The sequence below is a fragment of the Triturus cristatus genome, chromosome 10, assembly GCF_964204655.1.
Source record: "Triturus cristatus chromosome 10, aTriCri1.1, whole genome shotgun sequence".
NCBI lineage: Eukaryota > Metazoa > Chordata > Amphibia > Caudata > Salamandridae > Triturus > Triturus cristatus.
The window spans coordinates 106,754,935-106,772,727 of NC_140593.1; the positions used below are offsets into that span (position 1 = coordinate 106,754,935).

The 17,793-nt window shown below is 47.3% G+C and overlaps 1 protein-coding gene across 1 annotated transcript in view; it reads left to right on the top strand.

The window, feature by feature from the left end:
* The first annotated feature begins 1,297 nt into the window (after nt 1-1,297).
* Nucleotides 1,298-17,793, top strand: part of ZCWPW2 (zinc finger CW-type and PWWP domain containing 2) — a 1,218,481-nt gene continuing 1,201,985 nt past the window's right edge. The window contains exon 1 of the mRNA XM_085629962.1: nt 1,298-1,584. Within this exon, the coding sequence (XP_085486088.1) occupies nt 1,298-1,584 (287 nt within the window). The remainder of the gene's footprint in view (nt 1,585-17,793) is intronic.

The window sequence follows — 17,793 nt, forward strand, 5'->3', positions numbered from 1 at the left end:
TGAAGGGTATAAAGGAATAGATACAGAAACGTTTTCGAGTAGAGCACATTTAATTACCCTCTCTTCACTTATTATTTTTGAAGAATTGTATCAAGACATATATACACTCTACATAGATAATAGCACCTAATCAAGAAGAAAAAATATATATACACAAAAAATTATATATACACACAAAAACATGACTTAAATCACAACATTCTGTACATGAAAAAAGACATCAATGTATAGCACAATAACCCTAAAGAAATTATTCACACTAGTGTCCTCCTTACAATTCTGGAAGGACCACTAAGAGGTAGTCAAGGTGGTACACAAGGTCCATCGACTAGTATAGGTCATTCCAGTGTACCATCATACAATTTCGATTAATCACTATATTTCAAAAACTCCTCCTACAGAAGTGTCTACGCGACCACGTTTCAGCCTTAATACTTCTTAGGCCTCCTCAGGACAGGGTTAATACATTACTGTACCAAAAATCTCTCTGACTGTCACCACAGCCAAAAATGCACAATATGCGGCAATTCCTAATTTCCTAGGTGCTCAGATGGCAGTACACCTCCCTCAGTAAAAGCGGGTGCTTCCTCGGTCAGTGAAACATTCACCCTCTTCGTTTCCACATACCGCCATCTATTCAAAGGTTGTATTTAGCTTTTTTCGAATCAATAGTGAGCTCAATCACTTCTCCGGCACTGTACCAGTCACCCGCCGCAAAAAACGCGAGCCACATCAAAATGCACATAATTGGAAGGCCTTAAATCCTTATTGACACATGACCTTGTATGCTGATATGCAAGTATACATATAGGTATTAATTACCCTATTTTAAATGTAATCTTAATGAAATTGGCCATTATAGCCCTATGAGCTGCACAATGTTCTTGTTTTAAGTGCCTCTACAGGCCTACTTGAAGAAAGGCGAACGTCCACACTTAAGAAGACATATTATGAAAATGCGCTCCTGGATCTCTGCACGTTGGCGGGACTGTTCACTGCTTATGACTTCAATGGCGACTTCCCTGAGAGAGAATTGGATTTACAGGTAAGAAACCATTCCTTTGGTATTAGGAGAATTCATTAAACGTTTTAATATAGAACAAGTCCCAAATCGACATACTGACATACAGGAGCAGCATTGCAGAGAAAGAAATTATCTGTAATTAATATAGGATCTGTTGTGAATTGGGTAGAACTTCTATGTTTCTTTTCAGTAATGTCTGTTTGTATTTTGCTTTTCTTTTAGAATAACAACACACTGGAATTTTGGAAGGTGTTTAAACAAGAAGATCTTGCCATGAAACGTTTAGAAGATAGTAACTTTTATCTGGACAAAGTGTGGTTTCAGTGTGAGGATGAAGCATGCCTAAAATGGAGGTTGATGTCAAAAGAGGTTGCTGCATGTGTTGACCATAGTAAACCATGGTACTGCTACATGAATACTGACCCATGGTTTAATAAGTGTTCTGCCCCAGAACAGTATTGTCCAGATGATTGCCAATTTACGAAAAGTGGATTGAAGATTATCTATTCAAAACTTCCTGTGGGAAGTCTGGTGTTGGTGAAGTTTGTTACTTGGCCAAGGTAAGAAATTCTCTTTCAAGTCTGTTTTAGAAAAAGTTTAGTATTGAAAACCGAACAAGAAAGAAACTGATCTTGATTTTCTCTGTACAGCTTCTTAAATCTACCCTGTGGAAAAAGCTGTGCTTCAATTCATAGGGAGCATTATTTACATGCTGTTCAAAAAGAAACATCTATGTCATGCATGCAGAAATCTAAATATATGTAGGTCAATTTTGCTTACCCAAATTACCCATGAAAGATGTAACTTGTGAATGTGCGGAAGTTCAAGGATATGCAATGCACATAATATTTGTGTCCTCTGAGCAGTAGACTTTAGGGGCATGCTCAAAAGTTTGGAAATGCACTTGTATACTTTTCTGAATGCCATGTCATATGACCCCAAAATTATCCATCACAGCATTAGAACTCCTAAGGCCTCTTAGGAAACTGTAAACTTTTCAGAGAAAATGAGAACTGGCAGGTGTCTCTCACTCTTATCTTACAGAATTATGTTCTGGTACGTAGAAGTGTTAGGAGTCAGACGACATGCCTGAGAATCACTTATCTGCAGGTGGTATGTATGGAGCCTCTCTACTACATCCTGACATCAGCATGCACACATAATAGTTGGTACTTTACCCAAAATGATCATGTCTTACACACTGTTCATCCACAAAACCATGTTCATTCAAATGATTGTTCATATTATAAATAACCCAGTAGTTATTTTACAAAGAGGTGCAAAGGTTAAATGGACCCTAATCATATTTCATCACACATCTCTATCCTATTAGTCTGAAACCCACCTAAATATAACCAGCCACCTAAATTATTTTCAAGAGTGCTGCAGGGCTCATTGCTCAGCCCTGCATTTAAAAAAAATATATATATATATATATATATTCTAGGCTCAGGCTTGGATTTTCGTTTGCATGAGGAGCACTCGAACACCAGCACGGGGCTCCAAGCATCGCCCCAATCTCGAGGTGCAGGAGAGTGAGTCAGTCAATCCCCATTCACAGTTCTGGCATCATTCTTCTTGCCGACGCGTTTCGAATTTACATTCTTCTTCATGGGCTGATGATGGCAGAAAATTCAGCGCCTACCGGGTAAAGTCTCCATTTATGCGTAATAGCGCGCCCTCCTATTGGCTGACCTGTATGATACTGCGCTGAGCATTGTGGGAGTTGCAGTCCTGGAATCCCCTGTAAGTGCTGATAATGTCACTGCTGGATGTATTAAGCTCGCAAATGAGCCTCAACTGACACACGCCCCCTATTCGGTGCCGATGTCCCACATGAAGGAGCCTGTTGGATACAGACTTCTGTGGCCCCCAGGTTCTTGGAGTGGTGCTCCTCGGCGGTACGAACGCCGCCAATATCTTCTAGGCTCAGGCTTGGATTTTCGTTTGCATGAGGAGCACTCGAACACCAGCACGGGGCTCCAAGCATCGCCCCAATCTCGAGGTGCAGGAGAGTGAGTCAGTCAATCCCCATTCACAGTTCTGGCATCATTCTTCTTGCCGACGCATTTCGAATTTACATTCTTCTTCATGGGCTGATGATGGCAGAAAATTCAGCGCCTACCGGGTAAAGTCTCCATTTATGCGTAATAGCGCGCCCTCCTATTGGCTGACCTGTATGATACTGCGCTGAGCATTGTGGGAGTTGCAGTCCTGGAATCCCCTGTAAGTGCTGATAATGTCACTGCTGGATGTATTAAGCTCGCAAATAAGCCTCAACTGACACACGCCCCCTATTCGGTGCCAATGTCCCACATGAAGGAGCCTGTTGGATACAGACTTCTGTGGCCCCCAGGTTCTTGGAGTGGTGCTCCTCGGCGGTACGAGCGCCGCCAATATCTTCTAGGCTCAGACTTGGATTTTCGTTTGCATGAGGAGCACTCGAACACCAGCACGGGGCTCCAAGCATCGCCCCAATCTCGAGGTGCAGGAGAGTGAGTCAGTCAATCTCCATTCACAGTTCTGGCATCATTCTTCTTGCCGACGCGTTTCGAATTTACATTCTTCTTCATGGGCTGATGATGGCAGAAAATTCAGCGCCTACCGGGTAAAGTCTCCATTTATGCGTAATAGCGCGCCCTCCTATTGGCTGACCTGTATGATACTGCGCTGAGCATTTTGGGAGTTGCAGCTTAATACATCCAGCAGTGACATTATCAGCACTTACAGGGGATTCCAGGACTGCAACTCCCACAATGCTCAGCACAGTATCATACAGGTCAGCCAATAGGAGGGCGCGCTATTACGCATAAATGGAGACTTTACCCGGTAGGCGCTGAATTTTCTGCCATCATCAGCCCATGAAGAAGAATGTAAATTCGAAACGCGTCGGCAAGAAGAATGATGCCAGAACTGTGAATGGGGATTGACTGACTCACTCTCCTGCACCTCGAGATTGGGGCGATGCTTGGAGCCCCGTGCTGGTGTTCGAGTGCTCCTCATGCAAACGAAAATCCAAGCCTGAGCCTAGAAGATATTGGCGGCGTTCGTACCGCCGAGGAGCACCACTCCAAGAACCTGGGGGCCACAGAAGTCTGTATCCAACAGGCTCCTTCATGTGGGACATCGGCACCGAATAGGGGGCGTGTGTCAGTTGAGGCTCATTTGCGAGCTTAATACATCCAGCAGTGACATTATCAGCACTTACAGGGGATTCCAGGACTGCAACTCCCACAATGCTCAGCGCAGTATCATACAGGTCAGCCAATAGGAGGGCGCGCTATTACGCATAAATGGAGACTTTACCCGGTAGGCGCTGAATTTTCTGCTATCATCAGCCCATGAAGAAGAATGTAAATTCGAAACGCGTCGGCAAGAAGAATGATGCCAGAACTGTGAATGGGGATTGACTGACTCACTCTCCTGCACCTCGAGATTGGGGCGATGCTTGGAGCCCCGTGCTGGTGTTCGAGTGCTCCTCATGCAAACGAAAATCCAAGCCTGAGCCTAGAAGATATTGGCGGCGTTCGTACCGCCGAGGAGCACCACTCCAAGAACCTGGGGGCCACAGAAGTCTGTATCCAACAGGCTCCTTCATGTGGGACATCGGCACGGAATAGGGGGCGTGTGTCAGTTGAGGCTCATTTGCGAGCTTAATACATCCAGCAGTGACATTATCAGCACTTACAGGGGATTCCAGGACTGCAACTCCCACAATGCTCAGCGCAGTATCATACAGGTCAGCCAATAGGAGGGCGCGCTATTACGCATAAATGGAGACTTTACCCGGTAGGCGCTGAATTTTCTGCCATCATCAGCCCATGAAGAAGAATGTAAATTCGAAACGCGTCGGCAAGAAGAATGATGCCAGAACTGTGAATGGGGATTGACTGACTCACTCTCCTGCACCTCGAGATTGGGGCGATGCTTGGAGCCCCGTGCTGGTGTTCGAGTGCTCCTCATGCAAACGAAAATCCAAGCCTGAGCCTAGAAGATATTGGCGGCGTTCGTACCGCCGAGGAGCACCACTCCAAGAACCTGGGGGCCACAGAAGTCTGTATCCAACAGGCTCCTTCATGTGGGACATCGGCACCGAATAGGGGGTGTGTGTCAGTTGAGGCTCATTTGCAAGCTTAATACATCCAGCAGTGACATTATCAGCACTTACAGGGGATTCCAGGACTGCAACTCCCACAATGCTCAGCGCAGTATCATACAGGTCAGCCAATAGGAGGGCGCGCTATTACGCATAAATGGAGACTTTACCCGGTAGGCGCTGAATTTTCTGCCATCATCAGCCCATGAAGAAGAATGTAAATTCGAAACGCGTCAGCAAGAAGAATGATGCCAGAACTGTGAATGGGGATTGACTGACTCACTGTCCTGCACCTCGAGATTGGGGCGATTCTTGGAGCCCCGTGCTGGTGTTCGAGTGCTCCTCATGCAAACAAAAATCCAAGCCTGAGCCTAGAAAAACGTCCATTGGCTCTGAGATCGCTTTTAAACAATGTCTAACTGAGGTCATATGGCGGATGCAAACTAACCACCTAAAATGCAACACCGATAAGACAGTGCTTTTCGGCAAGGACAACACAAATACCCTACATTATGTTGGCCTAACTTTGCCCCCCTCCGCCTAATATTGTGGGTGTAGTAAAAAACCTGGGCCCACAAGTTTTGGCAGTTGAGGGAATGTGTTTTAATGAAATAATATCACTAAATAGTATCACTAAAAGAAATATTTGACTACCCTCCTCTTTCAGCAAGAAAAACAATGGCATTCACATTGATTATGTCCAGATTGGACTATTGTAGTAGTCTATATGCAGGTACCACCAACTAATCCTTCACAAACTACAGGTAGTACAGCACGCAGCCGCTTGGCTAGTGCTAAAACTGCCACTTCGTTCAAGAGCCTCAGCAGCCCTTAAAACCCTCCTTTGCCTTCCAATACACAATAGATTCCTGTTTAAAATCATTTTCCTCACCTTCAGAGCCTATAGAGCCGTAGGACCAAAGTAACTAACTGCTAGACTCGCTCATTACACTCCCTTTCAGCTTTTGAGATCGTCATTTGCTAACCTTCTTAAACCTCCAACATTTAGGGTTACGACTAAAGGAGGCAGTTCCTTTGCTTTTCTAGGTACTAAGGCCTGTAATCATCTTCCCATTCAGTTGAGACACGATGATTCTGAATCCCTTTTCAGGAAACTACTGAAGGCTTGGCTCTTCATGGCCTCTGACTCTTTGTGTCATTCACTAATTCAGTGACTCCACTGAAGGCCTTGTCCTGTTGTTTTTATTACTGGCTTCTTTTCACTAACTGTCATGGCCTCTAATTTTTCTCTATCACCTAGCACCAGGATGCTCCCCTGGGAGTTATAGTTGCACTGTATAACTGATGGATTAATTCATTCATTATAGGAAGCCAAGTCACTTAAAGCCTCCTTGTTTAGTTTACTGCACAATCAGGGCTGAAGGTGGAATGCCATATTTCAGTATTCCCTCCAGTAAATGGTGCGTGTGTATGACCTCCACGCTAACACTAGTATCTTGTATACCTTCCATGTATAGTGTTATATTGAGCTACGACAGGCCAGCTCACAATGATTTCCTACATCATTACACAGGATATTTGAACAATGCTCCTGTTTCACAATATATGCGAATGCTCACTGTTACTATTTACCTACTTTCAACAAGACAGAGCACCCAATGTCATCTTATCCTTGTAGTCGTATCTAAGTTACATCATTGATAAGCAGCACGGCACCAGAGAGCGAAACCTTTTCTTCTCTGAGTGTGTGAAGTGTAAGAGTAAACATTGCAATCCAAGCACACATTTAATTAGTGGCACAAAACAAATTAGTCCACCTTCACGTCCCTATATTTGCACCATGCACTGCATTTATTTCACACAGTGATCATATTACAATACAACCAAGCCTGTATTGTACATCACATTAAAAACTGAAAACACATGTAGAAACCTTACTTCACACATCGAAGTTGCTGCCATGCATATCACAGAAATTAGAATATTTCTGAGTAATGGAGCAGTAGCTCCTTTACCTCTGGTCGAATGGACCTTTGTTTTTAGGTAACGCTTTGATGGCTTTCTGGTAACGGAGGATTATGCCAGAGACTATCCATATATTTAAGAGTTGTTTTGAAGTGGCAATTCCTATCTGTAAAAGAGCATAGTTATCAATAATTGTTTGGACTTTCGCAAGTCTTTAGTCTTGTTCAGATAAATGTTTAACACCCTCCTCACATGGAATGAGGAATTTCAAGGGAACGGGGCCAATATGCAAAATTTACAACATCTCAACGTACATAGGACGGAGGGGTGTAGATGTGGCACTCCCTCAGGAGACACCCCTGACAGCAGGAGAAGCTGCACACTTAAACGGCGATGGTGGCAACAGATCTTTCCCACCAGTTTCTCCTCTTTTGCCAAGGGCGCACTGGTTTGGGTTAAGCCTGGAGTTTCATTTTGACCCATTTGTGTTCTTATCCATGCAGGTGAGCATTATGCCCTAATACAGGGTAGGCTGAATGGGGTGCCAATTATTACAGGCAGTATATATGCTCAGAACTGGGCTAAATACAGAGAGAGACATCTCTTCTCTCCCTGGACCCAGTGACACCTCTGGTACTGGATGGGGATTATAACTGTGTTGCTGATGTTTACCTAGACCGAGCTGCACCTTCAGTAGGAGATTTCCCGACTGTTAAACTTGCAATGGACTTCCAGAAGTGGATGAGGCACTGGGGGATGTCTGGAGGACGAGATACGGAGCAACAGGAATTACTTGTTTTACTTGCCTGTGTATTAATTTCTCATCCACTTGGATAAGATATTGTTCTCTGTGGGTGGTAAATAACATCATAACACATTAGCAGTATTTGGGACATACTCTGTTGGAGCATAACCCACTTCTTATGAAGCTCACATGCTGGGGGGGTTCGACAGACCCTCATCCCGATGTGGAGGCTTTCGATCTCGCATCATAATGAGCCAGAGTTTAGGGACACCCTGGGAAACAGCATACAGGAATAGTTTCAGTTTACCCACAGCAGGAAATGATTACTCTGAACAGGATGCCCTTAAAGTGGTGGTGAGGAGTTTCTGAAAGACTTTGGAGAACGATCTGCTCAGAACAAAAATTACAGTTCACCATCTGCAAGCTGGAACGGGGTCTCTCTGAGGCACCAGCGATGAGCCCCAGATTACAGTAGGAGAGAGCAAATTATGCGGCAATATCAAACTGTGAACATTTACATATGAGCCATGCGTAGGGGGGTAGAGCAGGCAGGGTGGTGCCTTGGATGATTACAGTCCTCGGACAGGTCCCATCCTACCTCCCATGGGCAATGTAATATTTTCCCAGCACAAAATCCACAATATGTTGATTTGGGACACTGGGCATCAGCAGGGTTCCCTGCACACTCTATGTTATTCGACCAAATGGGAAGGGATTGGAGGCCCCAGATTATGAGTTGTGCTACTTGTGTCCACAATTGCAATGAGTGGCCATTGGCTGACTGTGTTGGGTCTAGCTGAGATTGGGGTGGTGGGTGCTACAGAGACTCAGCTAAAGTTCACATACAACCTAAAGTCATTCATATTGTAATTCACTGCTAGAAGGCAGTGACCAAAAAACACTAGGTCATCAACTGTATGCCCCAGCATTCCTATTAATAGGACTACCCATCCCAAGGGGGGCTTCCTGATGGCAGGACATTGACCTGGCTGGCATAGATTCCTTACCTTTAGTATTACCCCCAGGCATCAAACTGGATCTGGAGAATTTTTTCATAGCAGTACCCCTGCACATCGGTAGCTTCAGTCTACTCCGCGTCCGTCATTGGCATCGTAGTCACCGGTATGACATTGCGGTGTCTACTTAGACGCTACCCCTGCGTGCTGACATCAGTTTTTTCTTTTTCCGTGCCAGCCAGCGCAGATCCGGAGAGAGCCTCCCCTTCAGTTTTTTTTACTAAACTTTTTCAACTTTTGTCAACATATTTTTTGAGTCTTCGACTACTGGTGCATGAGGGATGTCCCATTGTCTGACTGACTTCAAGCCCTGTGACTCCTGTAACAAGCTGATGTCAGTCACCGATCCACACCTCGTGTACCTCTGGAGCCTGGATTACCACCACAACCCAAAGTCGTACTCTGACTGCCGGGCCATGAATCCGAAGTCTTTGCGGAGTGGTCCCAAAAGATCTTGGAGGCCCGGCAGTCCACTCTGTGTCGTTCGAGGTCCCAGTCGAGAGGAAGGTCTTGGGACCAGTCACGGAGTCACCACCACTCGTCCTCAAAGTCTTCTCACTCCTCAGGTAAGTCAAAGCACAAGAAGAAGGTGAAGAAGCATCGTTGCTCTTCGCCTTCTCCCCGTCCGTCAGCCGAAGCGACACGGGACCCGGAGTGTCATCGTTCTACCGCTCCATCTTCAGGGCCTGCTCCTGGATGGCTCTGCACTTCCCTCCCTTTTCCAGAGCCGGAGCATCCGCTGCCCAGATTCAAGCCTTTTACTAAGCGCTTCCAGGATTTTTGGGCAGCTGACTCCGCAGGTGCGCCTTCGGGCCCCACAGACTCGTCTGGGGGCCCTGGGCCTTCGATGCCGGCAGCTCCGGAGCTGGAGGGCCCTGAGGATCCAGACCTGGACCCAGATTGGTACTGATCGACCTCGGAGTACCTTCCCCAGCGCCAGTTCCAGTGACGATACCCCTGACGCCGGTTGTGCCCCCAATCGACGTTGACCCCAGCATTACCCACGACTTGGACCCGGTGCTGGACCGATGTCGCCCGACATTGGCACTGGCACCGGAGGGTACTTTGGTACCACTGTTCATCCCTGGTGTTCCCTATCGCCCTGAGTGGCAGCCAGAGGAGGGTGAGGAAGACTGGGAAGAGTCTATTGACCTTTTAGTTGACCAGCTTGAAGAGCCGGACTGGCGAGAGGAGTTGGGTGATGCCGGTGGTTTGGATACCTCCCCAGACCTTGGCATGCTCTCACCCCTTACCTTGGCTACGGAGGAGGGAGCTTCATACACTGGTCTGTTGCATAGGGCGGCTGAGGCCTTGGGGCTTGAGCTTCCTACAGTGGCAGTCAGGACTAACCTCCTGACAGAGGTGCTTGAGCCGGCAGTGGCCTCTTTGGAGCCCCTGCTGCCTTTTAATGATGCCCTTACTGACATCCTTCTGGGCACTTTGTCCAAGCCCAGCACAGGGGCTCCTGTGGACCGGATGATTGCCCGACACCACCAGGTGTATTCCCTACTGCTCCCCCAGATAGGGAATCCAAGAAGCTGGACCACCTTGAGAAGAAGATGTTTTCTTCCGCATGCTTCGGGCTGTGGTCTGTGAACACCGCATGCCTCTTTCGCCGTTATACCTATATAGTGTGGTATACGGTTGCGCAAGTGCTGCCACAGTGCCCGGAGTAGGCGCGGGCTGTTCTCACCAACGCAGTTGCTAAGGGTTGAGACACAGCGAAGCTCACCGTTCGGTGTGGGCTGGATACCGCCGACTCTCTGGGCAGAACGGTTTCCACGTCTGTAGCCTTGAGGCGCTACGCCTAGTTGAGGATGTCTGGTTTTTCGGAGGGTGTCCAATCCATCCTTTTGGACATGCCCTTTGATGGCCGTCGCCTGTTCAGTGGCAAGGCGAACTCAGCGTCCAAGTGCTTCAAGGATTCTAGGGCTATGGCCAGATCCTTGGGCCTCGCAGCAACCTCTCGCCCCACGCAGTGTGCCTTTTGACCCTTTCGTGGCTACAGAAAGGGTGCCCCATCACGTTCCACCCAATCAAGCCAGAGGACCATGCAGGCTACCCAGTCGATGCGCGGCCGCAGACGTGGGACTCAGCAACGCGGGTCTGGGGGCAAGCGGGTGGGCCAGTCCACCCATACCGCTCCTGCAGCAGCCTGCAAACCTTCCTAGTCCGACCTTTCAGGGCCACCAGAGGCCAGTGGGTGGCAGGGTTCGCCATTACCTCCCCCACTGGCAAAACATCACGTTGGACAGGTGGGTTTTGCAGATAGTACGAAGGGGCTACTCCCTCCCCTTCGAGACTACCCCTCCCTTAATGCCACCAGCATTCCATCGCATGTCGGAGGATCACTTGGCCCTTCTCCACCAGGAAGTTATGGCTCTCTTGGCCAAGGGAGCTATGGAACAGGTCCCTGTGCCAGAAGTAGGTCGTGGTTGCTTTCCCACTACTCTCTGGTACCCAAGAAGGACAAAGACCTGCGTCCTGTCTTAGACCTCAGGGCCCTCAACCACTTCCTCCGGAAGGAGAAGTTCAAGATGCTCACGTTGGCTCAGGCCCTATCTGTCCTCGATCCCGGAGACTGGATGGTAGCGTTATACTTGCAGGACGCCTATTTCCACATTCCCATCCTGCCAGACACAGGCGTTACCTACGGTTCACGGTAGGCCTCGAGCATTTTCAATTTACCATGCTCCCCTTTGGCCTTACCAGCGCCCCTCGGGTGTTCACAAAAGTGATAGCGCTGGTCGCAGCTCATCTGCGCAGATCAGGGATTTCAGTCTTCCCCTATCTCGACGACTGGCTGTTGAAAACGGGCTTGCTCCAGGCTGTCATCTCCCATCTCCAGACTACGGCGGACCTCCTGCACTCGCTGTGGTTCACTATCAACGTGCCAAAGTCACACAAGATTCCCTTCTCAGAAGCTCCTTTTCATCGGAGAAGTGCTGGATACAGCGCAGTTTCAGGCTTATCCTCCCAAACAGTGAGTTTGGGATATTCGGGCTATGATACCGATGGTTCAGCCTCTATCCCGGATTTAGGTGAGAAAGACCCTGAGGCTGCTGGACCTCATGGCCTCCTGCATCCTGCAGGGGGATCATGCCAGATGGCATATGCAGGCTCTGCAGTGGGACGTGAAGTTCCAGTGGGCACAGCATCAGGGGAATCTTTTCGATGTTGTCCAGATCTCGGAGGGAACTGCACATCAGATGCAGTGGTGGCTCACAAACCAGGATTGGGTCAATGCCAGATCCCTCTCCCTTCCCCAAACAGAGTTTACAGTGGTGACAGATGCATCACTCCTGGGATGGGGCGGCCACATGGGAGAGGTGTAGATCAGGGGTCTCTAGTCTCCGGCGCAGTCCGGGCTCCATATAAACCTCCTGGAGCTTTGGGGGATCCGTTTTGCACTGAAGGCATTCCTTCCTTCTCTCAAGGGAAGAGTGGTGCAGGTGTTCACGGACAACACTTCCGCCCTATGTCAAGAGGCTCTTCGCCTTTGGACATGGTTGGAACATCAGGGCATGTCCCTGGTGGTCCAACACCTGGCAGGTTACCTGAACGCCAGGGTGGATGAACTCAGCCGCTGGTGCAGGATGGATCACGAATGGTATCTTCACTCGGAGGTGGTGCAAGTTCTCTTTCAGCAGTGGGGAGAGCTTTGGTTAGATCTGTTCACCACGGAAGAGAACGTGTAATGTCAGCAGTTCTGCGCGTTAGAGTTTCTAAGGCAGCACTCGCTCTGCAACGCTTTTCGCTTTTTGTAATTATAGATTCCTTACTGCCCCACTCATCCTCCCCGTTCTGCGAACTGACTTCTATTGATAGGGACTCCCCTACAGGGCCTTAGTTATGTGCTCCAGTGGTCAGTGTTTTGCATGGCTCTGCACTTCTGGCGTGGAAAGTTATGTTAGAACTGACACCAGCGTGCAGGGGCAGCATCTAAGTAGACACCGCAACGTCATCCCGGCGACCACAGTGCCGACGACAGATCCGTAGTCGACCGACGCCCCGTACCAACACGCAGGGGTACTGCTATGAAAAGATTCTCTGGATCCCGTCTGACGCCTGGGGGTAATTCTAAAGGTAAGGAATCTATAACTACATATGTCTTTTACAGATACATTGTTACAGAATGTAAGTAACTTGTTCTTTAGCGACTGTTTCTCTGATTGTACCCTCGGAGGCCTCGCTGCCATGACCAAGAAAAGCTCCTACAGGTTTCTGCAAGTACTGCTGATATTCGGCAATGGACACAAATTGGTCTCTTGGCTGTACAAATCGGAGGAGAAGGTGACGGATGGATTAAGAACTTTGCAGACTAAGTGGGAGGATGCAATTGGCAGGCAGTTTTAAGGGAAGGAATGGGAATAGGCACTAGAACATGTTCACAGTTTCAAGGAATACCCGTTACCGATATATGCAGTTTAATTACTTAATTACTTGCACAACATGTACCTTACACCCCACAGATTGAATGTAGTGTTACTCGCTGACACCATGAGATACCTTCGCAACCAACTGAATGCAGGATTCATACACATGGTGTGGAAGTGCCTGGTGCTGGCTTCATTTTGGGACCTGGAACACACGTTTAAATAGTATGGCACTGTTTTCAGTGGAAATATGTGTGTTGGGTGTGTACATAAGAAAAAAACTAAAGGAAAGCTGGTAACAGATTCCTGGAGGTCTTGGCCTTGGTCCTTGCCGCAGCTACATTGCCATGCATTAGCGATTCCCTCAAAGGACCACCTCATATTAGGTTGAAAAAGGAGGTTGAAAAGTGGCCAATAGCGAAGTAAGCCATGTTGCTTGCTGAATATCAGCAAGGTATGCTCCAAACACTGCTAGCAGATCTCTGGATGAAAGTGGTGTCAACCTTTTTTAAATCCGGAGACCGAAGCCAGAGGAGCAAACATTAGATGCATTATGATGTGGGGTGCCCTCTATCCCTTCCCTACTACTTGATTCATAACTGATATACCATCATTTTCTATGTGATGTTGGTGACTACACTGGGTGTAAAGATTTGTGCAATTAAGGGAGGTTTATCTGCAGCTGAGACAAGAGATTGGGGAGTGACATTGCTGTGGCATTTGTTGAGCTGGGATGATGCACCAAAGTTACTGGTTATTGTTTACTGTTGGCAACGACTGACAACTGGATTGGACAAAACGTTAAAGATGTGTAAGAATGGAAAGAAACTAGAATATTTGAGCATATTCATGTTTTTTCTCCATGTAATACATGCTTTCAACAAAAAGTTTAATAAATCATGCATGTTTTCTTCTTGTTAATTTAAAAATGACAGTATTTTTTTCATTCAGATATGTTTTTGTTCAAAAAGAGTTTTGGGATTCTTTTTTATTTTAATCTTAATTTTTTGACCACCCTTGATCTTATAAGATTGTCAAACATATTTTGTAAAATTGCTTACAATTCAAACCAGACATATATTAATTTACTTTTAATAATTGGTATGTGCCAACATTCACTCTGTACATACAAATGAAACTTAGATTGTTGGATAAATGTCATAAAAATAATAACATATACATAAAGATAATGTTATTGCAGTCATGCATATTTATATTTTTTATTTTAAACAATATACAAATATTTTAATAAAAAATGTCAAAGTGTTTGCATCCTAAAACTTTTTAAAAAACAATTCAGAAAAATGTTACCCTTCCATAAAAGGTGAAGATTATGTATATGTTTATACAATGTGTTCATCAATTGTAGTAAGTCCAAAACACAGAGTGCACATTTTTGAAAAGGTGTGACATTCTGACATTATGTTCTGGGGTCATATAATGATCCTCTGAACTCAATTATAGATTACTTTTAAAATATTTGTCAAAAATACATTAGGATTAATGGGCAAAAATTAATGTCTAATACATGATCACTTTTTAAACTATACACTATAGCTTAATTTGTAGTAGGATTTCAAGGAAGGCGTAATCTTTGCTCTTGATATACAGGCCTTTTTTCCGCTACCTCTGCGACTGGGGCTCTTGACTCCTTCATAGAGCTCTGCTTTTTCCTCCTTCTCCTCCCCCCTCCTCTCCTCTTTTTTTGACCCTCAGGTGGCCTAGGCCTGCTAATGCAGCTTGTACTATTGGGGGGGGGGGGGGGTCCTGGTTGGATGCTTCCGGGATAGAAAGGAACTGTGTGGCCCTTGTACGAAGTGTGTACCTGCTCACCTTCCCTGCCGATGGATCAAGTCTTGTCTGCTGGCTTTTGCTTCTCTCCATAAAATGCCAGCCTCTCACCCCTCCTGTCTCCTCCCCCCTTGTAGGGCGCACCCTAAAGCCTCCACATCAACCCCGGGAGGTGCCTGTTGTCAAATATAATCAGGAGAGGTCGAGGGTAAATACACATGCAGGCCGTCAGCTTTATACCCCCTTTGAACCGTCTTACCGTCTTTTATTGATCCACTTCTGACCTCAGTCCTTGCCTCAGCCCTTGCCGCCCTATCTCCTACCTCAGGGGCTTCTCCCCCTGGCTTGCGGTCCCAGGTTTGCTCCTCGTGGTCCGTTCTGCTGTCTCTTGTGCTGGCTCTGCCTCTGGGGGTATGGATCCTGCAGTTCACTGCACGGCAGCGACGCCACTCCCGAGCTGAGCCCTCCCACCGCGGGACTCGGAGCGGAGTCTGGAGTGCGCTGAGCTCTAATGGGTCCGGAGCCATCGCATAGCCATATCGGGGGGGGAAAAAGGAGAATGGACAGATATTATGGGGGAGAGGGGGAGAGAGAGACGGGGCGCTGGGAGTGAAGGAGGCCCTCAGGAAGCCTCCGGTATCACATTACCTGGCCTGAGGGACCTTGATCCGCTGCCACTTAGCTGACGGCCGCCATGTTCCCCAGCCTAACCATCGATCCTAGCCGTGCCAGCCTCAACATCAGCTTCAAACGTAGCTTTTACTAGAGCAGGTGCTCCTAGCTCAGTAAAAGACAGTATGGAGATAAGTCAGCTTCAAGAAACATTGAGAGTAACCACCCCATCCCTCTCTTCCTCCCAAGCTCCTCCACATTTACCGGAGGGGACTGCAGTGGAATCCAGTAGCTCCAAGACGATCCTGCAACTTGCAATTCCTACCTCAAACAGATTTACTGTACTAGAGTCACAAGAAGGGGATGATCAAGTGGACCAGCCAGTAGTAACACCAGAACCAATACAGTGTGTTTGAGCCCACATCACACACCCAAAACAAGCCCTGATTCCCTGGCGGACATTCTATTAGCCCTTAAGGAGCAGATGGGAAATAGGTTTACAGACTCCGAAAACAATCAAGTGGCGATCCAGGCCTCCTGTGTAGCACTAGCACAGAAGCTAGAAGACGTGTCCTTAAGAACAGATACTTAGGAGCAGGAAACTCCGAAGATAAAGGAAGCGCTTGACACAACCTCCTTAGAAGTGAGTAGATTAACGAGGCAAAATAAAAATATGAGAGACAATCTGGAACGCCTCGAGGATCATTCAAGAAAGAACAACTTGAGGCCCTACACCACGATGCCCTCGGTGCGGGAAGGAAGGGGCAGACTTCAAACACATGTTCTGGTCCTGTGGGTCACTAAATTGCTACTGGGACGAGGTTATTGCTTGCTTAAACCAGGTGACAGGGCGGGACCTGGAGGTGGAAATGGGAGTTTGTTTGCTATTGTGGTTTCCCCACACCCCGCGCACAAAAATTACGAGCAAGTTTTGCGATTTGGGGCTAGTTTTGGCCAAAAGAGAAATCACCCTGAACTGGAAATCGAGAGTCGGTCCCAGCTTTGCGAGATGGAGAGCGACTTTCACCAAATGGGCAGGTAGTGAGTGCACGTTGAGGCTACAGTTGGCGCTGCGGGGGCATGATGAAAAGGCGCTGGACATGGCACGTACATGGGAGGCACTGGTGATTGAGCTCCAAGGGTGGGTACCAGAAGATGCGGAGGACAATGCTATAACGGGGCAGCCAGCGGAAATGCAGTAATAGAGATATACCGGGTAGAACATAAGCGATGGAGTGAATGCACTACATTTAATTACAGAACTGAGCCTGGCTATTGCAGGGGGGAGTAGCCCGCTACCAATGACACGGCAGTTTAAAAGAGAGAATCATCCTTATACCTTGTATTATGGCACACTGACATGGGGGAGGGTGTTTATGCATATAAGAGCGCTGATGGGCACAGATTATCTGGATGACAGCGAATAGGATTGTATACTGTATTGATTGCTGGCAATCGGATATGTTCATCAGCACGAGAGTAATTACTGCAAGGTGTTTGTAATTGAAAGTATGCAATAAAAATGTTTTTGCAATAAAGAACAACTTGAGACTGATCAATGTTCCAGAGGCTCAAGAAGGATCTGACATCAGGGCCTTTGTGATCCTGCTGTTAAGAGACACTGGGCCTCATGTAGGTAAATAAATTTTACCGGTTCTAAAATACCGAGCCGTACCGAATCGGTAAATTAGAATCGGTAAGTTATATGTAGGTAAAAATTCGGTAACAGTTACCGATTCGGTAACATTCGGTAATCACGAATCGGAATTCACCGAATCGGTAAATACCGAGGTGGTATTTACCGAATCGGAAAATACCGAGGTGGAAGTTACCGAATCGCAAAATACCGAGGTGGTAGTTACCGATTCGGAAAATACCGAATCGGTATGTACGGAGTCGGTAAAGAAAATCACATGACTCGACGAAACAGCGAATCCAGTGCAACGACAGCCCACCCAACCTGGAACTGCCCACACCCAGGCAGGTGTACTCAATTAGCCGAAGTGGCCACACCCAGGCAGGTGGACATAATTAGCCGACCCTGGAGAGGCTTGGAGTGCAGAGGAGAGGCAGGGAGCAGTTGCATGTGCGAGCGGGGAAACGAACAGCATGTCCAGCCAGAGAACACAGAAAGACGGAGGGGAAAGGAGGAGGAAGCTGAAATTTAGCCCCAAGGAACTCCAGGTGCTGGTGGAGGAGGTCGTGAA